This window comes from Euwallacea similis, chromosome 33, assembly GCF_039881205.1.
Source record: "Euwallacea similis isolate ESF13 chromosome 33, ESF131.1, whole genome shotgun sequence".
Taxonomy (NCBI): domain Eukaryota; kingdom Metazoa; phylum Arthropoda; class Insecta; order Coleoptera; family Curculionidae; genus Euwallacea; species Euwallacea similis.
The window spans coordinates 37,870-59,414 of NC_089641.1; the positions used below are offsets into that span (position 1 = coordinate 37,870).

The 21,545-nt window shown below is 35.3% G+C and overlaps 3 protein-coding genes and 1 long non-coding RNA gene across 4 annotated transcripts; 2 read left to right on the plus strand and 2 right to left on the minus strand.

The window, feature by feature from the left end:
- Window positions 1-936: 936 nt before the first annotated feature.
- LOC136418216 (uncharacterized) lies at window positions 937-6,244 on the plus strand. The gene is made up of 5 exons (XR_010752896.1): window positions 937-994; window positions 1,055-1,382; window positions 1,439-1,498; window positions 5,335-5,423; window positions 5,480-6,244. It is a non-coding gene; the product is annotated as an uncharacterized lncRNA (long non-coding RNA).
- Window positions 6,245-7,245: 1,001 nt separating this feature from the next.
- On the plus strand, window positions 7,246-9,705 carry ldbr (lariat debranching enzyme). Its single transcript, XM_066404171.1, has 5 exons — window positions 7,246-7,507; window positions 7,603-7,754; window positions 7,811-8,051; window positions 8,129-8,458; window positions 8,514-9,705. Exons 1-5 carry the CDS (start codon window positions 7,311-7,313, stop codon window positions 9,127-9,129), a joined length of 1,536 nt encoding a protein of 511 aa, XP_066260268.1. The 5' UTR covers window positions 7,246-7,310; the 3' UTR covers window positions 9,130-9,705.
- Usp10 (ubiquitin specific protease 10) lies at window positions 9,463-16,381 on the minus strand. Its single transcript, XM_066404157.1, has 10 exons — window positions 16,194-16,381; window positions 13,346-13,496; window positions 12,272-13,285; window positions 11,652-11,853; window positions 11,342-11,591; window positions 11,003-11,077; window positions 10,776-10,940; window positions 10,488-10,716; window positions 10,273-10,436; window positions 9,463-10,187 (listed from the first exon to the last, which is right to left on the minus strand). The coding sequence occupies exons 1-10, from the start codon at window positions 16,209-16,211 to the stop codon at window positions 10,098-10,100; spliced, it is 2,358 nt and encodes a 785-aa protein (XP_066260254.1). The 5' UTR covers window positions 16,212-16,381; the 3' UTR covers window positions 9,463-10,097.
- Window positions 16,382-16,963: 582 nt separating this feature from the next.
- LOC136418153 (putative peptidyl-prolyl cis-trans isomerase dodo) lies at window positions 16,964-18,502 on the minus strand. Its single transcript, XM_066404115.1, has 3 exons — window positions 18,382-18,502; window positions 17,828-18,031; window positions 16,964-17,777 (listed from the first exon to the last, which is right to left on the minus strand). Exons 1-3 carry the CDS (start codon window positions 18,434-18,436, stop codon window positions 17,557-17,559), a joined length of 480 nt encoding a protein of 159 aa, XP_066260212.1. The 5' UTR covers window positions 18,437-18,502; the 3' UTR covers window positions 16,964-17,556.
- Between the last annotated feature and the right edge of the window lie 3,043 nt (window positions 18,503-21,545).

Here is a 21,545-nt window from a genome sequence, read left to right on the forward strand (position 1 = left end):
CTAAATCATAAGTGAGCAAGATGTAATCAATGTTTTTGCTCATCCTGTATATCAAAATACAAAAGAATTATTTTTAATTTGAAGAAGAGTTTGTTGTTAAAACGTGCCGCTCAAAAGCGGCAATTAAGTAATACATTTAACTTAGAAAAAAAATGATTTCATGACCCTTGCATTTTTACATTTTGTTCAATTTTTCAAGAAGTATTTGTTTTAGACCTATGGATTATTATACAAACTAATATTATTTTCTTCTTCTAATTTCAAATATGTAAAAAGTTATAGGGTATTAGGTTTAAAAAAACGTAAGTTTTCATTGTATCTTTTTTTTGCGTACTCTGTATAAATGAGAATATTTTTTAAATGTGCTTTGTAAGGTCCCACATATAAGTGTAAAAACAATTTTTCATCAAAACCAGTAATAAAGTCGTAGTTGTCCGAGGCGTTCTTATTGGACCACCCTGTATAATTCTACCAACCTGTGTAGGGTTTCATCCACTAAAACACCTTGTGTTTGCAAAGAATTTCAAGTCCAATGCCCAAAAATCCTCGGTCTGGATTTTAGGTTGCTTTTGGTTTTCGGCCTCAAGTAGCAAAGTCAAGCGGGATTATCGCTTTTTGCTCTGCGTCGCTATGATCTGGGACGATGTTCTAAGAAAAATCACCTTCTCTGCACAAGTGCTACCGGTGATGTTTCCTTGGTGCCTGATTTGAAATTCCCCGCCGATTTGAGGATCTTTCGACCCTTTTCTTGTCCTTCTATGTTTAAGAGAGGGTCTTAGAGGCTCGCTTCCTTTTTAAAGGCTAACGAACCCTTTCTGTACTTCCGTTCCTGTCACCCGTTAAGTGCGGCTCGTATGAGTGTCACTTGTCGGTGCAGGTTCTCAGAGTGAACGGTTCTCGAGTGGATAATGCACCACACGTTGAACTCTCCTAACCTAATACGAATGTTTATTTCGCACACGACCACAGGCAAAAGAAAAAATCACCATGGATTGTATGTATATGTTTAACTTGTTTTTATACTTTTAAAGTGTAAATTTTTTTTAATTTTCAGTAAAGAATGTTCTACAAGCTTGGAAAGATTATCAGAAATATAAACTGAAAATGGCAAATAGCTACTCATGTACTCTCACCTTTTCTTTTAGTGGAGTTATTTTTCCTGGTAACTTGTCTTTTATTACCTCAGGAGAAGAACGCCGGATAGAATTTCGTGATCCTGGTACATCCATGACATATAATTTATTATTACGTGATATATTGGGAATTATTCCGGAAAACTCTATGATAAGATTCACCTTAACGAAGGAAAGATTTGTAACGGCTCATTTTCCGACTGAAGCACTTCAGAACGCAGCACTGGAAGCTTACCTAGTATTTGAAAGGTAATCAGCGAGAGTTTTGCAGTTTATTGTGTACTAATTATTTAAATTTGTATCAGAGAAGAATTTGGCCTGACGCCATCTAGCAGTAACGATAGTGACTGATATACATTTTCAGGGTAAGCAAGTAGATGAAAATTTTATTATTGCATATTGAAGTCAAAAAAAACATATCAAGAGTATTATATCAGAAAGGTAGATGCACCATTTTTCTAGTTTTGCTGTAGAAAGGATTTTGTTAGTGTTTTCAGTTTTTGCTACAAATTTTAAAATTTTGATAATTAACAGTCTTGATAATTTATTTGCTAAGTAAAGGGGCAAATATCTGTGTATATTTTATGACATTTTTATTATCAATTTATTACTTCCAATTATAATTAGTATCAACTGCACTTCCTAAATATGTCAACTTAAAATAATAGCATAAAAAGTGAAACTAAATCCGTTTTCTTTTTCTCATATCCTCTTTCATGACAGAGAGCGGTATTTCATCAGTCAGGAGAAGCAGATTCTTCGTTGCCCAAAGTGTGCTTTAGTTGCAAGTAAAACGGTTTATACACATCTTCAATTATGTCAGTTTGGCATAACTCACTTAAATCTTTAAAGTTCTTTTCACTTATAGGTAGAATCTATATATATATGCAGGATAATCATGCAAGTTTATGGAATATTCATACATATTGTTGCTTAGATTTGCCCTTTTAAAGTGATTTTTTATATCAAGCTTATGAAAATCCTCCCATATTTCATTTTTTTTTAAGTAATAATGAAGTTCTTTCCTTTTCTACTCTTAACCATTTTACACTTTTCCAATTGAGAACTGAATTATCCAAAGAAATGTGAAGATTTCGGAAATGAATATCTTTAAACCGCTTGAAGTCTGTAAAGTTATCATGCTTAAGGATATTCAATTGATAAGGAAGGCCATTTTTCTTTGCCAATCATTTGACACAAAAATTTTTACGCGACGACTGACATTTTCAATCGTTGCGTGTATGGAGTCACACTTCATGTGCTTGTGACCTGGTTCAAGAAATTTCAAATTTATGCAATTCAAGTTGGATGGTTCTGGATAATCAACATCATAGCTGCAGCTACAATTGAGTTTCTGTTCTGGCCGGAATAGCAGTCAAAGAAAAACAACACTATCACACCATCGTCTATCACGTTATTCGCCCTTATGATACTTAGTGCTGATATAATTTAAAGGATTTACTGGGGACATAAAAACCCATACGCCTTTATGATACTACCAAAACGATTGGTGCATACGTCTTTAAAATACCCGCCATTTTTAACTTAACACTTTCGCTATTCTGATACGTTGTATGGATTACTTTTACAAATGCAATAACGTAAAAATTTCAATTTTGCAATAAACGGCTTTACATTTATGTATGAGTAATTTTTCTAATTTTATTAAGTTCCAATATGCGATACGCCAATGGAGCTGACACAACCAAGTGACGCATCCCTCTACAGAAGATAATTTTGAATCTTATGCGTGAAAAATGACAGACGTGGTGACAGAGCTGTGACAATTCAAGGGTGAGATACGCACTTTTGATTGGGCAATTTTCAGAATGCTGTTTTCGATCATAACAAAGAAAGATGGCGTCCCTACATAACATGACCTGAGGTTCTGGCAAAAATCATAGACGTATTGATTTTGAGAGAAATTGCAGAAATAAAAAATAATTTTATAGTTTTGAGAAAATTATTGTTACAAAAGCTGGAATATCCTGTATTTTTTGCTGCAAAATGCTGGTTATTACGTTGGTTTATGACAACAAATAAATACACAAAATCTGAGAAAAGTAGACATAACGCTATTATTTATTTATTAGGCAAGGTGATTTTAAACTTTTTTTTTTATAGAGGTTTAGGGCAAAAAATGCATTTACGCATCCCAGATCGCGATGGCCCGTTGTTGTGTGACCTGGGTATATGGGACTCGGCGTGCGCATGCGCAATACCCACTAAAACCCTTTGTTTTCCTCTCTTCACCCTTGATTCCCCCCCCCCCCCCCGGAACCGCCGTTATGCATTACTTGGGGGGGGGGGGATAGTATGTTTCTTTCCTTCCCATTTTTTCTTATTTCCCCTGTCGTCTTGTTAATTTGTTAGTCTGCTCCATTCGTTCTTCCATTGATTTTATTTATTTATTTATGTACTTTTTTGTTCTTTTTTTTTTCATATACATTGAGTCATTTATTTATTAATTTCTCCTCCTTTTCGCAAAACAGATAATGCTCTTCTAAATTCCCTACACTTGTTGGTTCCCATTTTATGTTTTTCATCACACAGCACACACATTTTTTCCTCCTTGCAATCCTTAATTATATGTCCTTCCTTTCCGCATTTTCTACATTGAGAATTTCTATCCGGTCCTTTGTAATCTTTTACTCCGTGGTCATATGCCCAACACCTATAACATCTCTTCACATCAACATGTTCCTCCACTGTACAATTCACCAATCCAACTCTCAGATGTCTCTTCTCTTTCAACAAGTCTGCTTGTCTCCCACCTAATGTCATTGTTATCGCCTGATTATCTCGTCCATATGGTCTCAATTCTCCCATTCTATACGTCCCCTCCTGCAGTTTCTCTACCTCCGCCTCCACTGCATCTTTTACCTCCTCTTTATCAGTAGTAGCTTCCATCCCTCTAATATATATCGTCTTTGTGTATTCATTCCTCTTTTTTACGGTCACTTTTATTTGTTTTGATGTATTTTCTATTGCTTTCTGTAAGTCCTTAATATTGTCGTCTTTGTCTGTCTTAATCAGCAACTTCCCTTTTTTTGTTGTCGATATTGATTTTATTATTTTACTTACCTAATTTTGTCGAATATTATCTTTTATGTTTTTTAATAACTCCTTGTTGTTCCTTTCACTCTCTTCCACTATTAAAGCGTAGGTTTTCCTTTCTATTTTCCCCTTATTATTTATATTTGATTCTTGTTTTAAATAATTCTTCGTTGTAAATATTGTAACATTTGTGTCCGAGTCATGAAATACCGCTTCCACTAATTTTCTTAGTTTTGTTATCTTTAATCCGTGTATGTGATGCATTGTTATCCATAAGTCTTTTTCAGTTTGATTTTTAAGCAATTTTATACTTCGCCACAATTTCTTTCCCGTATCCGTCGCATTTATTTTTACCACTTTTTGTTTCATCATCCCAATCCTAGTACTTGTCATTTGTTGCATCACTTCAAAGTCTTCATCCAAGTCAATTAGGTCTGGAAATCTCCTCCTGTACATTCCTTGTATTCCATAATTCATACCCCTGTCCTCCTTTTCCGTAAAAATTACCTTCACCGTACTATCTTTTGTTCCCAGAGGATTCCCGACAACAATTTCCGTGTTTTTATATAAATTTTCCGCCCACTCCTTATCCGCTATTTTTTCCCACTCTTCGTAGTTTAATGCCACACCTAAATCCATTACCGTTTCCTGCTTTTTGTTCGTCCAATCCCCCGGCGTTTGTGTTCCTTGATCCACCGTGCATTTTTCCTGTTTTCCCATGTCCACCTGAACATCCTGGTCGAAAGTCATTCTTTGTAACGGTTCATACTTAAATTTCCCCAGCCATGCCATCATTGATTCCCTTTCCAGTATCCCCGCCTGTTTCCTCATTTTTTATTGCAATGTCCTTTATTTCCCTACTTGTGTTTCTTTCAATTTTTCCCTCCAGTTGTTTAATTAAATTCTTGGTGTCCTGCAAAGCCTCCATTAAAATTAAATAATCTTTACTTTCTATTTTCTTATAGGGTTAATTTTCTTCCGTTGTCATTGAAGTATCCATTTTCTTTCTTTTTTTGCTTTGCGGGTCACCAATTGAGTTTCTCCTTATTAATACATTATCCAAATACCTCACCTTTTGCAGAACAGGCACTTCGTTTCTTTCCATTTCACTTTCTTTCTTTTCATCTTTTTTTTTTTGTTTCAGATCCGTTGAGTGATTGCCCCCCTCAGAATCCACGGGGCGGCCTGCCGAAGCAGGGCGGGATTCCCCATCGTCGATGGTACCCGCCTGAGGTAAGTATATTTTGTCATTCAACATCCTGCAACTTGCGTTTTATACCTTCCGCCAGGTTCTTGCCCTCTGCGTCAGTTGTCCCTGGCGCTCTGGATCAGGATTAATTCCCAATCCAGAGCGCGAGGAACATCCAGGAGCAACCACGAGGAGGTGCAGCTTGGACTTCGGCCCCCAGGTGATTTTAAACTAGTAGTCCTTTCAGAATAAATTAGAAGGCAAATTTGTGTAACTATAATTTAATGATGATTTAGTGACTTAAGAGTATATTTCGTGAGATCATTATTTGTTAATACTTTAGGGAAAATTTCATTGTGCCATTTTTATCATTCATGAGGATTTTTAATGCACAGCAATTTCAGTGATTCTTAAAGAAAAACACCCATAAAATAGGTAAAATCACACAAGTACCTAATTACATTATATAATACACAAATTTGTTTTTTTATGAAAATATAATTTTTACTGATTACAACGTTTTCAAATAAACACACAGAAATTATGTTTATGAAAGTAAAAAGCTTAGTAAGATCTTTTATAAACAGTAAAATTCTTATCTACATGTATGATATTTGACCAATCAACTAATTGGTCCCAACACCGTTTAATTAGCTGCAATAAAAACATGTTGTAAAATCCCGAATAAACTGGATAGATATTTCTCAAAATTAAGGTTACAAATGATGTAATTAAACGCATTGTGCTTGTTGAGACATGTGTCTCATTAGATTTAAGTCGACGTAATAATTAGACCATCTTCCGTGAAACGTTATTGTTATTATATTTTTATTCATGTATGATGTCAGATACCCTTTTTTTTAACTGCCACCATATTTTTGCTGGTATTTTTATCAACTTGTTTAGCTGTTAAATAATTCATTTTTATCAATAAATTTTAGCTGTAGTTAGGAAGATTGTTAGTTATTTTTGTGCGAAACGGCATCTCTGAGACTGCTACCTCAAGGAGGGTCTGAATGTGATTATCTAGTCCATAACTAACTTAACGGTCACTTTACGGAATTATGACACTTCGGCCCTACGAGAAAGGTCACACACACTTCTGGTACCTTACACCGGATTAATTATCCACAATGCTAATACATCATAATGGTTCGATTCGGCCGTGTGACCACTCAAAATGTTCCTCTAGATAAGCTCTATCCAACGGTGGGATCAGTCGTGGGACTATTTTGATTAATTCCTGAGAAAAAAATTCACACACGTCAAATAAACCGGGTAAATATTAAAAGTTTGCACGCTCCGCGCTCGGAAATTTCTAGTCCGATTCGGCCGAGTGACCACTCAAAATATTCCTCTAGACTAGCTCTATCAATCGGTGGGATCAGTCGTGGGACTATTTTGATGAATTCCAGAGATAGAAGTAGACATACGTCAAATATACCGAGTAATTATTAAAAGTTTGCACGCTTCCCGCTCGGAAATTTCTGGTGCGATTCGGCAGTGTGACCACTCAAAATGTTCTTCTAGACAAGCTCTATCCAACGGTGGGATCAGTCGAAGGACTATTTTGATGATTTCCAGATATAGAAGTACACCTACGTCAAATAAACCGGGTAATTATCAAAACTTTGCACGCTCCGCGCTCGGAAATTTCTGGTCCGATTCGGCCGTGTGACGTCAACGAAAGTTATTTCACTAACACCCTGTATAATCAACAATGATAGATGCAGTGAACTAATGCAGTTCAGTAGCGAAAATAACTTGTGACATATGTCAAATTTTGACAATCATAACCTCAATTCCAAGTCCTATAAACAAAACGTTTCCTTAACAGTGTAATGAACAAAGGAACGCGTTTTTTGTGTGTTCGTGTTTATTACCAAAAAACCTTCCCGGTGAATTTGAATTAAATATTACATACACTCGTTATGAAAATAGCGGTAGGGGGCTGTGCCCATGGGGAACTCGACAAAATATACTCAACAATTAAAGAAGTGGAAGAAAGGGATAATATTACGATTGATCTGTTAATTTGCTGTGGAGATTTTCAATCGTCCAGAAACAATGAGGATCTTACTTGCATGGCTGTACCTCCCAAGTATCGTCATATATGTTCATTTTACAAGTAAGTACTTATTATAACTTATTTAATAATTCTGATTTTCTTTCTAAAAACCTTGATCAAAGTACTCAAACTAACATTTCACTTTCTTGTTCCAGATACTTTAGTGGTGAGAAAAAAGCTCCAGTTTTAACTATTTTCATTGGAGGTAACCATGAGGCTTCCAATTACCTCCAAGAGTTACCTTATGGAGGTTGGGTAGCCCCGAAAATTTATTACTTAGGTTATGCTGGAATTATCAACATTGCAGGTAGAAATTAGATAGTTTTTATCTGTAAATGTTTTTAAATTATGGAACTATTTTAGGATTAAGAATAGGTGGAATATCAGGAATATATAAACCACGTGATTTCTTTACAGGGAGGTTTGAAAAACCTCCTTATGATGAAAATGCTAAGAGAAGTGTTTATCACATAAGAAATCTTGAAGTGTTTCGTTTGAAGCAAGTCTCACAGCCACTGGACATATTTTTGTCCCATGACTGGCCCACTGAAGTTTATCATTATGGAAATGTTGAGGATTTATTAAAAAGAAAGCCATATTTTAAGTATGTGTTTATCTCTGTTTTTATATATTTTTGCCTGTGTTTTATATTGTCTGTACATATATATTTCTTTGCTTCAGAGATGAAGTTGATACAAATCAACTAGGCAGCAAACCTTGTGGAGAACTCTTAACAAAGCTTAAACCAACATTTTGGTTTTCTGCTCATTTACACTGCAAGTTTTGTGCCTTAATACCACACCCAGATGGTTCAACGACTAAATTCTTAGCATTAGACAAATGTTTGCCTAGAAGGAAGTTTTTGCAGATTATTGACGTTCCCCATGATGCCAGCCAAAAAATACAAATACACTATGATTTAGAGTGGTTGAGCATTCTGTTTCTAACTAACCATTTATTGAGCGTCAGGAATATAAACACTTATATGCCAGGACTTGGTGGAAATGAGAGGTAGTGGTGTATTTTTGTCTATGATAAATTATTATTTAGCTTCAAATTTTGATAGATATGATTTTACACCTACTGAGGAAGAGAAAAGTTTTGTTTCAAGTAAAATGGGCAACAACTTGCAAATACCGAAAAACTTTAGACCCACAGCTGCAGCCTTCCAACCTGGAGTTGCTCCAAAAAAGAATAAACAACCAGATGCAAAGCTGAACCCTCAAACTACAGAATTGTGTGCATTGTTGGGTATTGACGACCCGATTTGCTTAATATCAGAGATGAATGGTGGAAAAATGAGCCTTGACAAAAGTTTCTATGAGAATTCAACATTTATTTGCGATTCGGATGAGTCAAATGTTGTAAGTGACGCGGACGAGAACTCTGAAGTCAAGAAAGTGATTCCTATGAAGTTACCATTACCAAAGACAATTGAAAGTGAACCAGGAGACACCAATTGTTATGATAACTTGTCTAAAATGAAAGAGTCATTGGATCAATCACACACAGAAATAATTCCTGTAGTGTCCCCTAAAAGGACTTTAGAGCATGTAGAAGAAATTTCTAATTCAAATAATTCTGAATCCAATGTAAATTTAGTACAAAGTACTGATATATTGACGGTCAAAAAGTTTAAAAGGCGAAATGCCGACATTTATAAATCGGAAGAAAATAGCTGATTATAATTCATTGCATAACAGAAGTGAAAAGTAATTTTTCTTGTAAATAGTTTTGTTGTTATGTTGAAAAAACTTCGCATTAATTAAACGAGGACCCTTAATAAACCGCTAAACTATAAAGTAGTTCATAAACCCGTTGTAAATTGAATAGTTTTTAAAACAAGTCAAAAGTGATCTTAAATATAAAATATTAGAGTGCTTTAAAAACAATCTTCCTCCTTTCTCTTCTCCACTGTTTGAATAAAGAAAATCAGCGTACTTATTAACCTCTTGTTTTTAATTGGAAGAATCAAGGTGGATTTCTCATAAATAACGAATAAAAAAAAAACGAGATTTTCATCTCTTAATATAGGACTGTATTAAAATAACCTATATACATAGTTAGAAATACATTATTTGCTCATACCTAAATATCTTTATACAATGGGGCATATCCGTGCACACTTATCTACTTAATAATGGCCTAACGCGCATTATTCTGTACATACATATAGTTAAAAACAACAGAATTATTATATATAAATGTATTTAATAAAATATAATAATAAACTGCTTACAAAAGTAGTTGAAACAGCACAGTTTTCAGTTACTTTTATGAACTCCTATTTCAGAAACACCTTGGCTGATTTTTATGAACAAAAAAAGATTCTGAATGTCTACTTTTGCTAAAGTTTCATATAAAATATACACACATATACAATAAACAATGGGTTGACTATTAACACTTTTGGTACACAATATGGTATTTTGGTTTACCTTATATGGTATTGAGGGAAATTTGTTTTTTCAAGATGAGTGTCCATCAATGACTAGAAGAATCTGACTTTAAGCATTTTTTTTCGAGAAAATAGGCCCCAAGAGATGTTCCCAAAATACGACCTCTCAAAAATGGCTAAAAATGTGTCGTTTCGACTATTTTTGTGAGCAGTTTAATAATTAACAATCTATAGGCCAATTTGCAAAACCAATTATCTACTCCTAATAGTATCACAACGGCGATAGAATAAAAGATAGGGCACTCTCGTTCCCTGAGGTTTCAGTACTTGTTCTTCCTGAACCTGAAACAATAAAATAGTTTTAAAACATGTTTTAGGTAAAACTTTACACTAAATGAAGGAAATATTTGAAATTTGTGTCACTTACCGGCTTGACAGAGGCATCGTCATACCTTAACCAACTGCTGTAACCTACGTGAAAAGCATCTGTGACATAATGCCCCTTAGACGCTTCTTTGCCGTCATGATAAACTATCGCGAATAACTTATATTGTTTTTCCTTTGCATTGGTAGTTTTTAGAGACAACAATTCTGGAAAAAAAATTATTAACATTCAATAACGCAGACAGACTCAAAACTTACTCCCATCTATTTTCAAATCAATTGGAAACTCGAGAGCTTTCACAATCTTCGTACATCCATCCAATTTAAAATCAAAACACTTAAGATGCAATATCAGTACCACCGGCAACTCGTCTAGCATAACCTGCTGCCAGGCCTCAACTTCCTCATTTGTTTTAGAAGAAGTAAGTCCTTCCAGCTGATTTTTGGTAGTCAACGCATCTAGCGCTTCCCGCACAGTCTTAACTTTCTGTAATGCAAGAGATAGATTAATATAAGATTATATTTATAGGGAGTTTTTATACTTACCTCAATGTTTAAAGGTAATGTGAGAAAAGGCTGGGTGTTTTCAGTAATGAAGCCACCCATCCTATTTATTCTGGATTTGAGCGAGCCACCGAATATATCGGTGATGGGCGTTCGCTCAAATTCTGTTTTTCTCAACACCGATCCTTTGTTTTTGTTTCCCATAACCTGGAAAATCACCAAATATATTATTTCTAGAACTCATAACTGAAGAAAATAAAAGCAAATACCTGCCACGATTCATCGTCATCTTCTGTACAGTTTTGTGTCGGAGCCTGCTCAGAATATTCAACCAATTTTTTTAACTGTAAAAATATAAAAATTATATTAATGATTGATCGAAACCGATATCAAATCAGCACATTCGACAAACATCAGCAATTTTCACGGATATTTTTGCCGATAAAACCGATTTTTATTAATGTCTGTCTCACATTGTTTAACCTTAATTGTAGGTTTTTAAATAATAGTAATAATATATGTATGTAATAATAATAATAATATATGTATAGAACATAAAAAAATACGAGTTGATACCAAACTAAAATCCTTGAAATAATATTACTTACCTCTAGCATTTCATCACTCAAATGATTCAGCAAACATCCTAAAAATTCTTCAGCATCTTCTTGCCGTCCCTCCATAAGATCAGTCTGCAACTCGTGCAAGATTTTGTAAATCCACGCAGGTTCAAAAGGTATATCTGTATTGATCAAAGCTCCTTGATCTTTCTTTTGGTCCTTTTTCCCTCCCTCTGACCTACGATTGTTAACTCGCATATTTGCAGGCAGGTGCTTGTATTCTTTGACAAATTTACACCTAAATTTTTCAAAATTTAATATTAAGAGAATGAATATAAAATAATGTGCTTTGACATACATTCCATCTATAACAGGAGTAGGTTTTCTCTTTGCATTTGATGTTATATTTTCAGCCAAACCGCTCAACAAATTATACATCGGGGGGCAAGCGATGAGTGCTTGAAGGATTGAGTTGATATAGCAGTAGTTGCTTTGATTTATCAACCCTCTAGGTTGGACACTTATAGTTCTGCCATCCACAGCATAATTTGTAAGGAACTCTGGAAATTATCAAATATGCCATTGAAGATTTTTCAGTTAATACTGATACATTCTTTTTATTAATAATAATAATAAAGCATTTATACATACACACTAGGGCTCAAGTATATCACAGCGTTTAATAAATATCAAAATATTTATGACTCATTTGAAAAGAAAACAGTGAAATAAATTGCATTAAAAATCCTTATGACTCTGGTCTTAAGCCTTAAGCTAAAAAAACATCTTGTATAAGAATCAACATTGTGCATTACTAAAAATATTTTAGGTCAATAGATCGAGTCCGATTATGTGCATTTCCACTCATTTTGCAACTACCCTTGTATGCAACAACATTATAATATACTGATGGCTAATTTTTTGAGGATTTTATGCATTTATAAGTTTTAATAAAATATGAAATAAGTACGCACTCACCTCCCATTCTGTAGCAATCCGGATCAACAAAGTGACTTCTTTTGGGGTTTTTAATGGGACAATTTGCATTACTACCAGATCCTTTATTCACAGTCCCATTAAAAGTAGTCTTTGCAACCCCATTTACTTGGGGACTGCTTCTAGCTCCTTCTTTCGATTCAAACAGACTTGCCCAAGACTTCTTTCCTCCCCATGCATTCTCTTGCGGTGGGGTCTTGTCAGCTTCTGCAGCAGCTGGCACTTGACCTGGTGGGGTGACTTCATTGCTCTCAACTGTATTACTTACAGTCTTGGGGGCCTCAGGCACAACACTACTTTGTTTCACCAAAGGTGTGGTATTGTGATGCTCAATGTGAGGTTGTTGTTGATTTTTGGGAGTAAAGGCAGGAGTGTCTGCAGATAATGGGGATGCCGGGGCTTTTTTGGAGGGAACATTTTGACTGTGTGCACTGGCACTGACTACAGGGATATTGGCATCACTTACTAGTGACGGTGTATTCGAAGACACTGTATCAATTTGGGTCTCCACCACGGAATTCTCCTCATAGATTTGAGGGCTTTCTGGATAGAAAGTGTCAACAACTGTAGGAGGATGAGGCACAAACATAGGTTGTGCTGGGGGGACTCCATAATACGAGGTTTTTGCTGGATAAGAGTGGGAGAGATATACAGGGGAATATTTAGTAGAAACCATTTCTGGCTGTACGGGAAAATGCCCATAATTAGGTGACGTTTGGACTGGAACATTGGGAATCGTCACTACAGCAGGGGGAGGAGAGGAATAATACTGAGGAATTGGGGTAAAGTACTGGTTGTCTATTGGAGGATTCACTGGGCTATTATAGTTGCCAGAAGAAGAGACAAGGTTATTTGAAATGTGAGGCTCTGCCTTAACTTTCAAAGTTAGTCCATTTTCTGGGTTTACTATTGCAACCGGGGTCTGATGGGGTATCACAAAGTTCTGACCATAGCTTTGAGCAGCAACAGCGGAAGGGTGAATTGGTTTCGTGATTCCTGAAAATAATTAAAAGAATGGCTGCAACTCCCTAGAAAATATAAAACAACTCAGTTTACCTTCAGCTTGACCTTCAATGACATTATTGGTGCTCCCATCACCAATGTACCAGGGAAATTTGACGTCGGGCTGCGGACGTTGCAAAGATGTAAGTACTCTGCTTCTTTCATATTCATCTACATCGCTAAGATCTAGGAACTCCAAACCAACCTGGTAAATTATCACTCAGTCAGTATTAAATAATTTTTAGGATTAGATATGGATAATCGCCTGATGTTTGATACATTACAACAATGTACTATGAGTTTTCCTTTGAATGTTATGCCCTTAACCCTTTCACCACGGCATGTGTTCCATTGAATCATGTCTCCTGTGCAGCAATTATCAGCTGGTGCCGATAGTACCAAAATAAACTTTAATACCACGCATGGAGAACACAGAATACTTAAAAAAAATATCGTCTTTAATAGGGTACCACAGTTAAAATCTAAAAATGTCATGTGTATTTATTCAGTTCCTGCAGTGAAAGGGTTAAAGAGTTCGGTGAGGCAGATTTGGTGCTCCTGTTGCAAGAAATACATAGTTTGCACTAAATGAAACTCATATTTGATATGTAATCTGTTTTTGAGGGTAATTATGCAAAACGACTGTATAATCTATTTTCATCTTGCAGACACGAGCATACAGTAGCTCACAAAAAGTACAAAACCCGATTGATTGGCTCTATTTTTCTAATTCGACTGCCCGAAATTAAAATGAAAATTTGAAATAAAGAATCTTTAAAATTGTCGCTGAAAGAAAAATGGACAAAAACTTGAGAAAGAAGACTTTTTTACTTAAAAATATTTACAATTTGGAAATTTGATTTCAAAAATTGAGAAATGTGACAAACAAAAAAGTTAGGGCAACATTAACGTAGGAGATCTCTTGTGTAACGACTTTGCCTGTATTTTGCAATAATTAACATTTATCGAATTTCATAATTTCAGCGGAAACCGTTTCGAAAATATTGCAAAAAAACCATCTTGAGAGTTCCCCCTTAAAGGGGTTCTAGCCCCTTTAAGAAACAATTTTTCGGATATGTTTATAAGAACTTTTATTATTTTAATCCTTTTAAAGAGAATCACCTCCCAAAATATTTCTACGTTATTTCCGGACACCCTGTATAGACAGTTCTACATTATTTATAGGGTGTTGAAAGTAGTATGAATTTTCCTACTTGAATGTACACGTCTTACACATAGAGAATATGAAGGTTTGAACAGTGTTGAGACTGGGTGGCCTTCAAGGCAACTGCACATAGTCGCTTTACCAAGCCTTACCAGGACATTGGTCAAGTCACCTGCCATTTATTCTAACAGAGTGACATTTAGTAAATTTAATAAATTTCGATATCTGATCAAAATTCCTATCTTTTCATTAGTGAATCTTCTAGAAGCTAAAATAGTAGTTTGAACCTGACCAATCCGAAAATGAATAAGAGAGTCAATGTAAATTAAAAGTGAGGTTATATTAAAGGGACTGAAAAAAGCGCGCGAAATTTTCCATTGAAATCAACAATTTTGAGGGACTCTCAAAGCACGTGTTTTGAGGTATTTTGATATCTCACGTATTTCTGCCTTTATAAATTCATCAGTGACTTAACCCTTGGTACGTCCCTTAGGTAATGTTGACCAGTATAGTATTGAACATTGTAAGGAAAAATGGATTGGAAATGCTTGTAGGTATCTTAATTTTGATCTACTTATTATTATGCAGCAGTTAATTATTCCAACATTGTTGTAACGGAATCAAATGATTATCAATTGTTGCCTAGATAAGTATAGTATCGAATTACTCCTATTTACAAATCCAGCTTAAACACAACATACATATGTAAATGGAGGTTATATAAATTTAGATAATATCCAGGTCAATGATTTCAAAATAGTAATACCAATTACTAATGAAAATAACAATAATAATAATAATAAATGTGCAAATGGCAAGGAAGTTTTTACTAGCTGTTTTGGGGTGACATCCCCAGAGAACCGAGTTACCTGAGACATATGGGGTACACGTGGGTATTTGACTTACTGATACACTTGGCCTTTGACCTACCCATTGGTGATATAGACATCACTAGCAATGTCAAGCTTTAAAACATGTTCAACCCAATATGGCCTAAATGAACCTTCAATTGCCTGACCTTGCCTTTCAACGAGCTTAGGTCTGCCTTATCTATTGAAGGGAAGTTCAGGTAGAATAGCCAGTTGTGAGTCATCTACCCCCATATAATAGTAATCAATCTTGATTTGCTTAATATACATCAAAGGTTTTAACATCCTCAACAGTTAAAAAGCATTTTGAGGCCTATAATTTATTTAAAATACACAAAAAAATAAGGAAATTAACAATATTTAATTCAGTCTATGAGCTTATCGCAGAACATGCTTCTCTAGACCTTCATCCTAACAAGAGAAGCACATGGCAATCAGGCTATTTTTGCCTGGGGGCTTAAGGATCCAGCTTCATGCTTTTGATTGCATTTAGAAGGTTATTGAAGAGAACAATTGAAATATGTGCTTAGCTCAAGTTAATCTGAGTCTGTGCTGTAATGCTATTGCCATTCATATTTTATTTCTAGATGGCAATAAAGAACAATAAACATAAAGAATAGCCATTTTATGGAACCATGAGGCCTATGAGAGGTCCCCATGAGGGAAACATTAAAATGGTATTTTTGGTTTGTTTGAACTGGTTTTAAGTATTGAATCACAGTAAATTGCTACAGCTTCTAAACAATAATGTGAACAATTCATTATATAAGATCGTAAAACATACTAAAAATAACAAAATGCTGAGTACAGTATGGGCACTAAAGAAGCGTTTTAGGGGGGCAATAAAGGCACATGTTCGGAGACTTACCATATCTGCGATTTCCATTGCACGAATTTAGTACGAACTGGATGTTAAACACGATCAATTTACATTATACTGCAAAGGGTTTTAAACAAACCAACATTTTTAACAAACTTTGAGCAGGGTTAAGTTTTCAGCAGTTTTCACGTTTCACTTCGTTCATCACCTTTTTCAAAATGTCATGCCGAGCCGTTACTGTCAATAAAGAAACCTCGTAGGTCCAATTAAACTACTGGAGCGGGTAAATTAGGGTCGTGACGTCACGCTAATAACAGTTAACTAGTCACGTCACGGTTATCTTTTAACTGTTATCGGAGTCATTGTCAAAACCTCACCCCGGTGGTGTTCCATTTACTCTCTTGTATTTTTGAAATCTTTTTAGAGTGTGAACTTGGTAACGGTGGTAAATTATATTTACACGAAATTTATAATTTAGACCAAATGCGGATACATGAAAACAAAAAATAGACTGCTGCCTAAAGAACTTCTGAAAAAAAGGCGACAGTCGCTCCTGAGCAGTTTTATTTACTTGAAGGTTGGGGTAAAACAAAAATATAACTATTTAATGTTTTACAAAAATCAGGTAAAATAGCGAATTTTATTTGAAATTTCTGGTACGAACAAACTACATCGTCAAATTGTTACCAAAAACAGGTTAGTTTGTCGTTTCGAGTATGATGTTATGATTTAGACCATCGACCAAGAAAATTCGTCGTGTTAACCTGGTACGACCAGTTTGATCGAGGAAAAAACTGTTATGCTGTTCTGTCACATGGGAACGTCAAAATGATATAATCTTTCAAATTTTACAGAATATCCATAGCGTTCCAAATAAACAATGTAGACAAATATTAAAGGAAGATTTTGTTTTTCAATTTATGTAAATGCTGCTAAAAATTATGAAGTAGGAGCCCAGGAATGGGATCAGTTAACTAACTGTTGCACATATTTTAAGCAAACTTCATTCAAACTAAATAAAACAATTCAGTACACTATAAGGACTTCTTATGAAAAAATGCCAGAAATTATCCCTACACAATGTACAATTTTCTCGGCAGAAATTGGTAATAATTATATAGCTTTTCCAAGATGGAAATACTTTGAACTATATAGAAATTCCTTACAAAAAATAAAATTATCTGACCTATTACAAACCAGAAAAGGACATTTAGTATGAACTTATCGAGCTAAGAAACATGTAAATTAACTGTTGGTATATGTATAAAATGCTACAAATTTAAATTGTTCATATTACTGTTCATTAACCACTGAAATGAACTTGAAAGAAGAAATCAGTTTGAACCAATCATTAATGAAAATATGTTTCCTAAAGATGGAAACCTCAAATAACAATGATGATGACTGGAACTTAAACAGTACGCAAAATAATATGCACTCCTGAATCTGTGAAAACTGGGTCAGATAATTCTCCAACTTTCAGACTGAAAGCTGCTTCTTCAAAGGGTTTCTGCATAGCTCCTTTTCCAAATGGCCCCAAGTCTCCTCCTCTTTTAGCCGAAGAGCAATCAGAATATTTTGAGGCTAATTCAGCAAAGGAGGCTCTACCTTGTGCAATTTGTTCACGATATGCTGAAATCATTTTAAATTTAAACCAACTCTATTGCACGAAAAACACTTACATTTTACAAGGTCCAAGGCCTCTTCCTTTGTACGAGTGATATTTTGTTCCCTCCATGATGAGGGACGTCTCGAATCTTTATGCTTAACCAATAAATGTGAGCATTGAACTTGATCAGGACCTGAAGACTGGACGGGCTCGGCGGGTTTGTCTGGGGCGTCCCATTGGGACTCTTTTGTGTAGATGTTTAAGTAGTAATGTTGGCCTGTAACACAAGAATGTGGTTGTCCTGAATGAGGTTATTTTCATTTAAGGAGAAATATAAATTTGAAGTAATGTTTTATGTTTTTGAAGCAATCACGTTTCTACTGTAACATTATTGAGTAGTATTAAAATCTAGTTTTATGTCTTCGTCTTAAATTTGCCCTGTAAATGCAAAGATGCCGCATACCGCCCAATTTCATTTTGAAAATTTATAGTGTAAACAGGACAATTTTTGCGGTAGTAAAGCATTGACTTTCCAAGCAGTTATAGGTTTTACAAAGGTCTATGTATAGGGTATTGAACAATGGGCATTACTGAGACAAATATATGAATAATTTGTGAAATACTTACCGGTAGAACGGCTCAAACGCTTTTCCCATCCGGCAGGCAAAGGTTCGTCCGCCATTTTGTATTGACAACAAAAACACAACACCCCAGGCAACTTCAACTAAGCTAGAGCTGAGGTCGATTGGAGTATCGGCTTAGCGCCGACCACTTTTGTTTAACAAACCCAATTAAATTTGATTTTGCTAATTAGTACAATTCGAAAATATAATATCATACTCATTCCAATAGCATTTTTGTTGATAAAAGCGACAAAAAGGTCTTGCAACAGAGAACTAGAAAATCAAATCGAATTATTTGTACTAATTATCGATTTAACTCCTTACTACTATTTTCGTTTTACTAATCGGGTAAAATCGTAATAATCAATACTCCTCGGAACTATTCGTAGTTAGTAAATTTTCATTGGCGACTCGCTGACACACTTAAGAAGAGAATTTCAAATTGACCAATGAAGCAGCAATATTTTTGACATTCCACGTGGAGTTTTGACAGTCGAGGCGGTGAGTGGGGTTTAATCAGCTGAGCGGTGACAGCGCTGACAGTGACAGTTCAGTTCATACTTAGATTAGATGGATGCAGGACGTAGTCCTTGTATACGTAAACACAATCATTTCCGATGTTTCCTGCCGTGTTTCGTCCTTACGCCGGAAATAATGCTTAAAAAGGAGTGAATATTAATGTATTTTTAGAACAACTGTGTTTATTGATTTCGCGGAGTTGGTTTAACGTGCGGTAAGTGCTTTTTATCCCCTGTGCCAAAAAGGCACTCAGGAAAGCGGTAGCTCATCTACAGGTAAGATTAGTTTATTAACCATCATTTGTATCAGCCGAATTTTCAATGTTTGCCTTGAGGGGTTTTGATACGTAATAATATGCGAGACTTGAAAGTAGGTCATTGTGTCTTACTCAAATTCAATCAAAATTCCCTTATAAATTGGGTTAGAAATTTGCCAGTAATTATCTTACTCTCACTTATACTGGCAGCAACTACGAAGCATTTAGGATATCAGAACCATGCCCATTGAATGTTCCTATACTAAAGGACAAATTACTAATGTGCTGTTAACTGTTAAGAGCAGGATAATTTCCATAGAAACATTGGAAGTTGAAATAGAGCTTAGGTATTGGTTAGATTCATAGTTTGTATTGGGGGAAGCCAAGAAATTAAGCAATTTTTTTTAACAACAATTTATCTTCTAAATTTTTGATTCTTAATCTCTTTTATCTTCATTTTTAAAAGTAAAAAATCTTTCTGAAAAATACCTACAATAGATTTTATGATTATCAGGAATGATCACTGTTACTACAGGTCATTAGCTCTGTTGGAGGGGTTTTACTGAGTTTTACTGGTATTTACAGAAATATCGATCTGTTTGGGGGAAGGTATTTATTTTGTCATGTGTCGCTTGTCTGACAGTGCCTCAGATGATGTTTTCCAAATGCTGTCCTCCAGGTTCTCACCTGTCATACTCAGGGTCATATGTCTTCATTTTCCACTCCCATGAGTACTTGTCTTACTTGCTTTAATACATTTGAAGTGAGGACATTCTCAGTCTGTAGAAGAATTCAAATCTTTGGGTGTAGAGAAAATGGCAGAGAGGCACTTGAAATTATTTGAATCATATTTAACCAGGATCTCTTAGAGAGATACTTGCTCAGTATGTGAGTCATGAGGACACTATTTTTCAGGCTAGAATCGGAGCCCATATTGGCGATCCCAAAGAGCCAAAAAAAACACCTTCTGGGTTGTGAGGTTCTTAAAGCCTTTGGACCAAAAGCAAAAGAATTTCAAAGGCTTCTGGTCTGTAATAAATAAAGTGAGTCACCAGTTATGGCGAAAGTCAAACCTAGCCGTGAACCTCCTGAACATTCTCCTATTGCCATTAAAAACATTAATCATTTCAACCAGAAATTTCAATGCTCGTTTTATGCATTAAATTTGTAGGTGCCGCAGGCGTTACGTGAAACGATTATTTATATCGGATAAATTTCATGTCCAGTTCAGTGTTCATCACGATGTACATTATTACTCATATTATGTAGAGGGTGTTCCATTTAGAGGGGCCACCGGGCTTTTCTGTTCTATGATGGGATTCTTATAAAAAGTAAAATTTGTGTCTTATAGTATTTTTCCGAGTTAGTCAAATATCTTACTAAAAAAACATTTTCCATATTATCACCATCGTCACGATTTAAATATTTGTTTAAATATCTCGGCGCTAGGTGCCTTCTAATTTAAACTTAAAGTTGGGACCATAATGAGGCACTTCACGACCTTGGGGTATAATATACCATTTTCTGCTGTTTACGCATTTCCTATCGGCAAAAAATGTAAATATTTAGCCTTACAGTTTAAAGTGAAGTGACCTTTAGGGTTAACCTCAACATGATTATTAATAAGCTGTTTATGCTTAGTCCATTAAACGAATACATTTCGCCTGAAAATGAGGGTGAAAGTATGGCCAAAAGGGCGGCAAAGAGGGTTTCACACCCGAGCTCATTACGCACTCACTCACAAGCAAGCTTTACAGAGCCACTTTTTGTGGGATAATGCGAAGAAAATGCCTTTTCGTTTGGATTTTTTTGTTCATACAAAATTCAGTGGAGAATGTAGCCCTACCGAATAAAGTCCCATGTTTTATCATTTTTTATTAGAAGTTTTTATCTCGTGCTAACAAAAGTTTTCATTAAAATAACTGCCGCTGCTGCTACTGCCTTTCATGTTCAGTATCCATAACGCCGTTGTGGGTAGATACATAATTTTAATTGAATAATAATTATTAATTTCATCAACATACAGATTATTGTTTGTGGTCTATTTCAGATAGGTGTTATAATACAGTAAAGGTGGTACCTCGGGTGGTACTAACCAAGTTTTTTAGCTTTCAGGGTCACTCATCATTTTAGCAGAACTGACAAATCGCACTTTTTTAATTGCTCGGTGCAACCGAATGCAAAGCCATTAATCACCCTTCGCAGGAATATTCGTAAATCCTCCATGGACCCAAGATCCCTCTTTTCTTTGTAATCATTCAGCACTCAACAAAACTGAGAAGGGTCTGTTAGACTCAGCATTATTACTGGGATTACAGATAACTGGCACCCCCAAAGGACAGGACACGTGACCATCATAGGGGTGAGGCATTTTTTTCTTTGTCCCTCTTTTC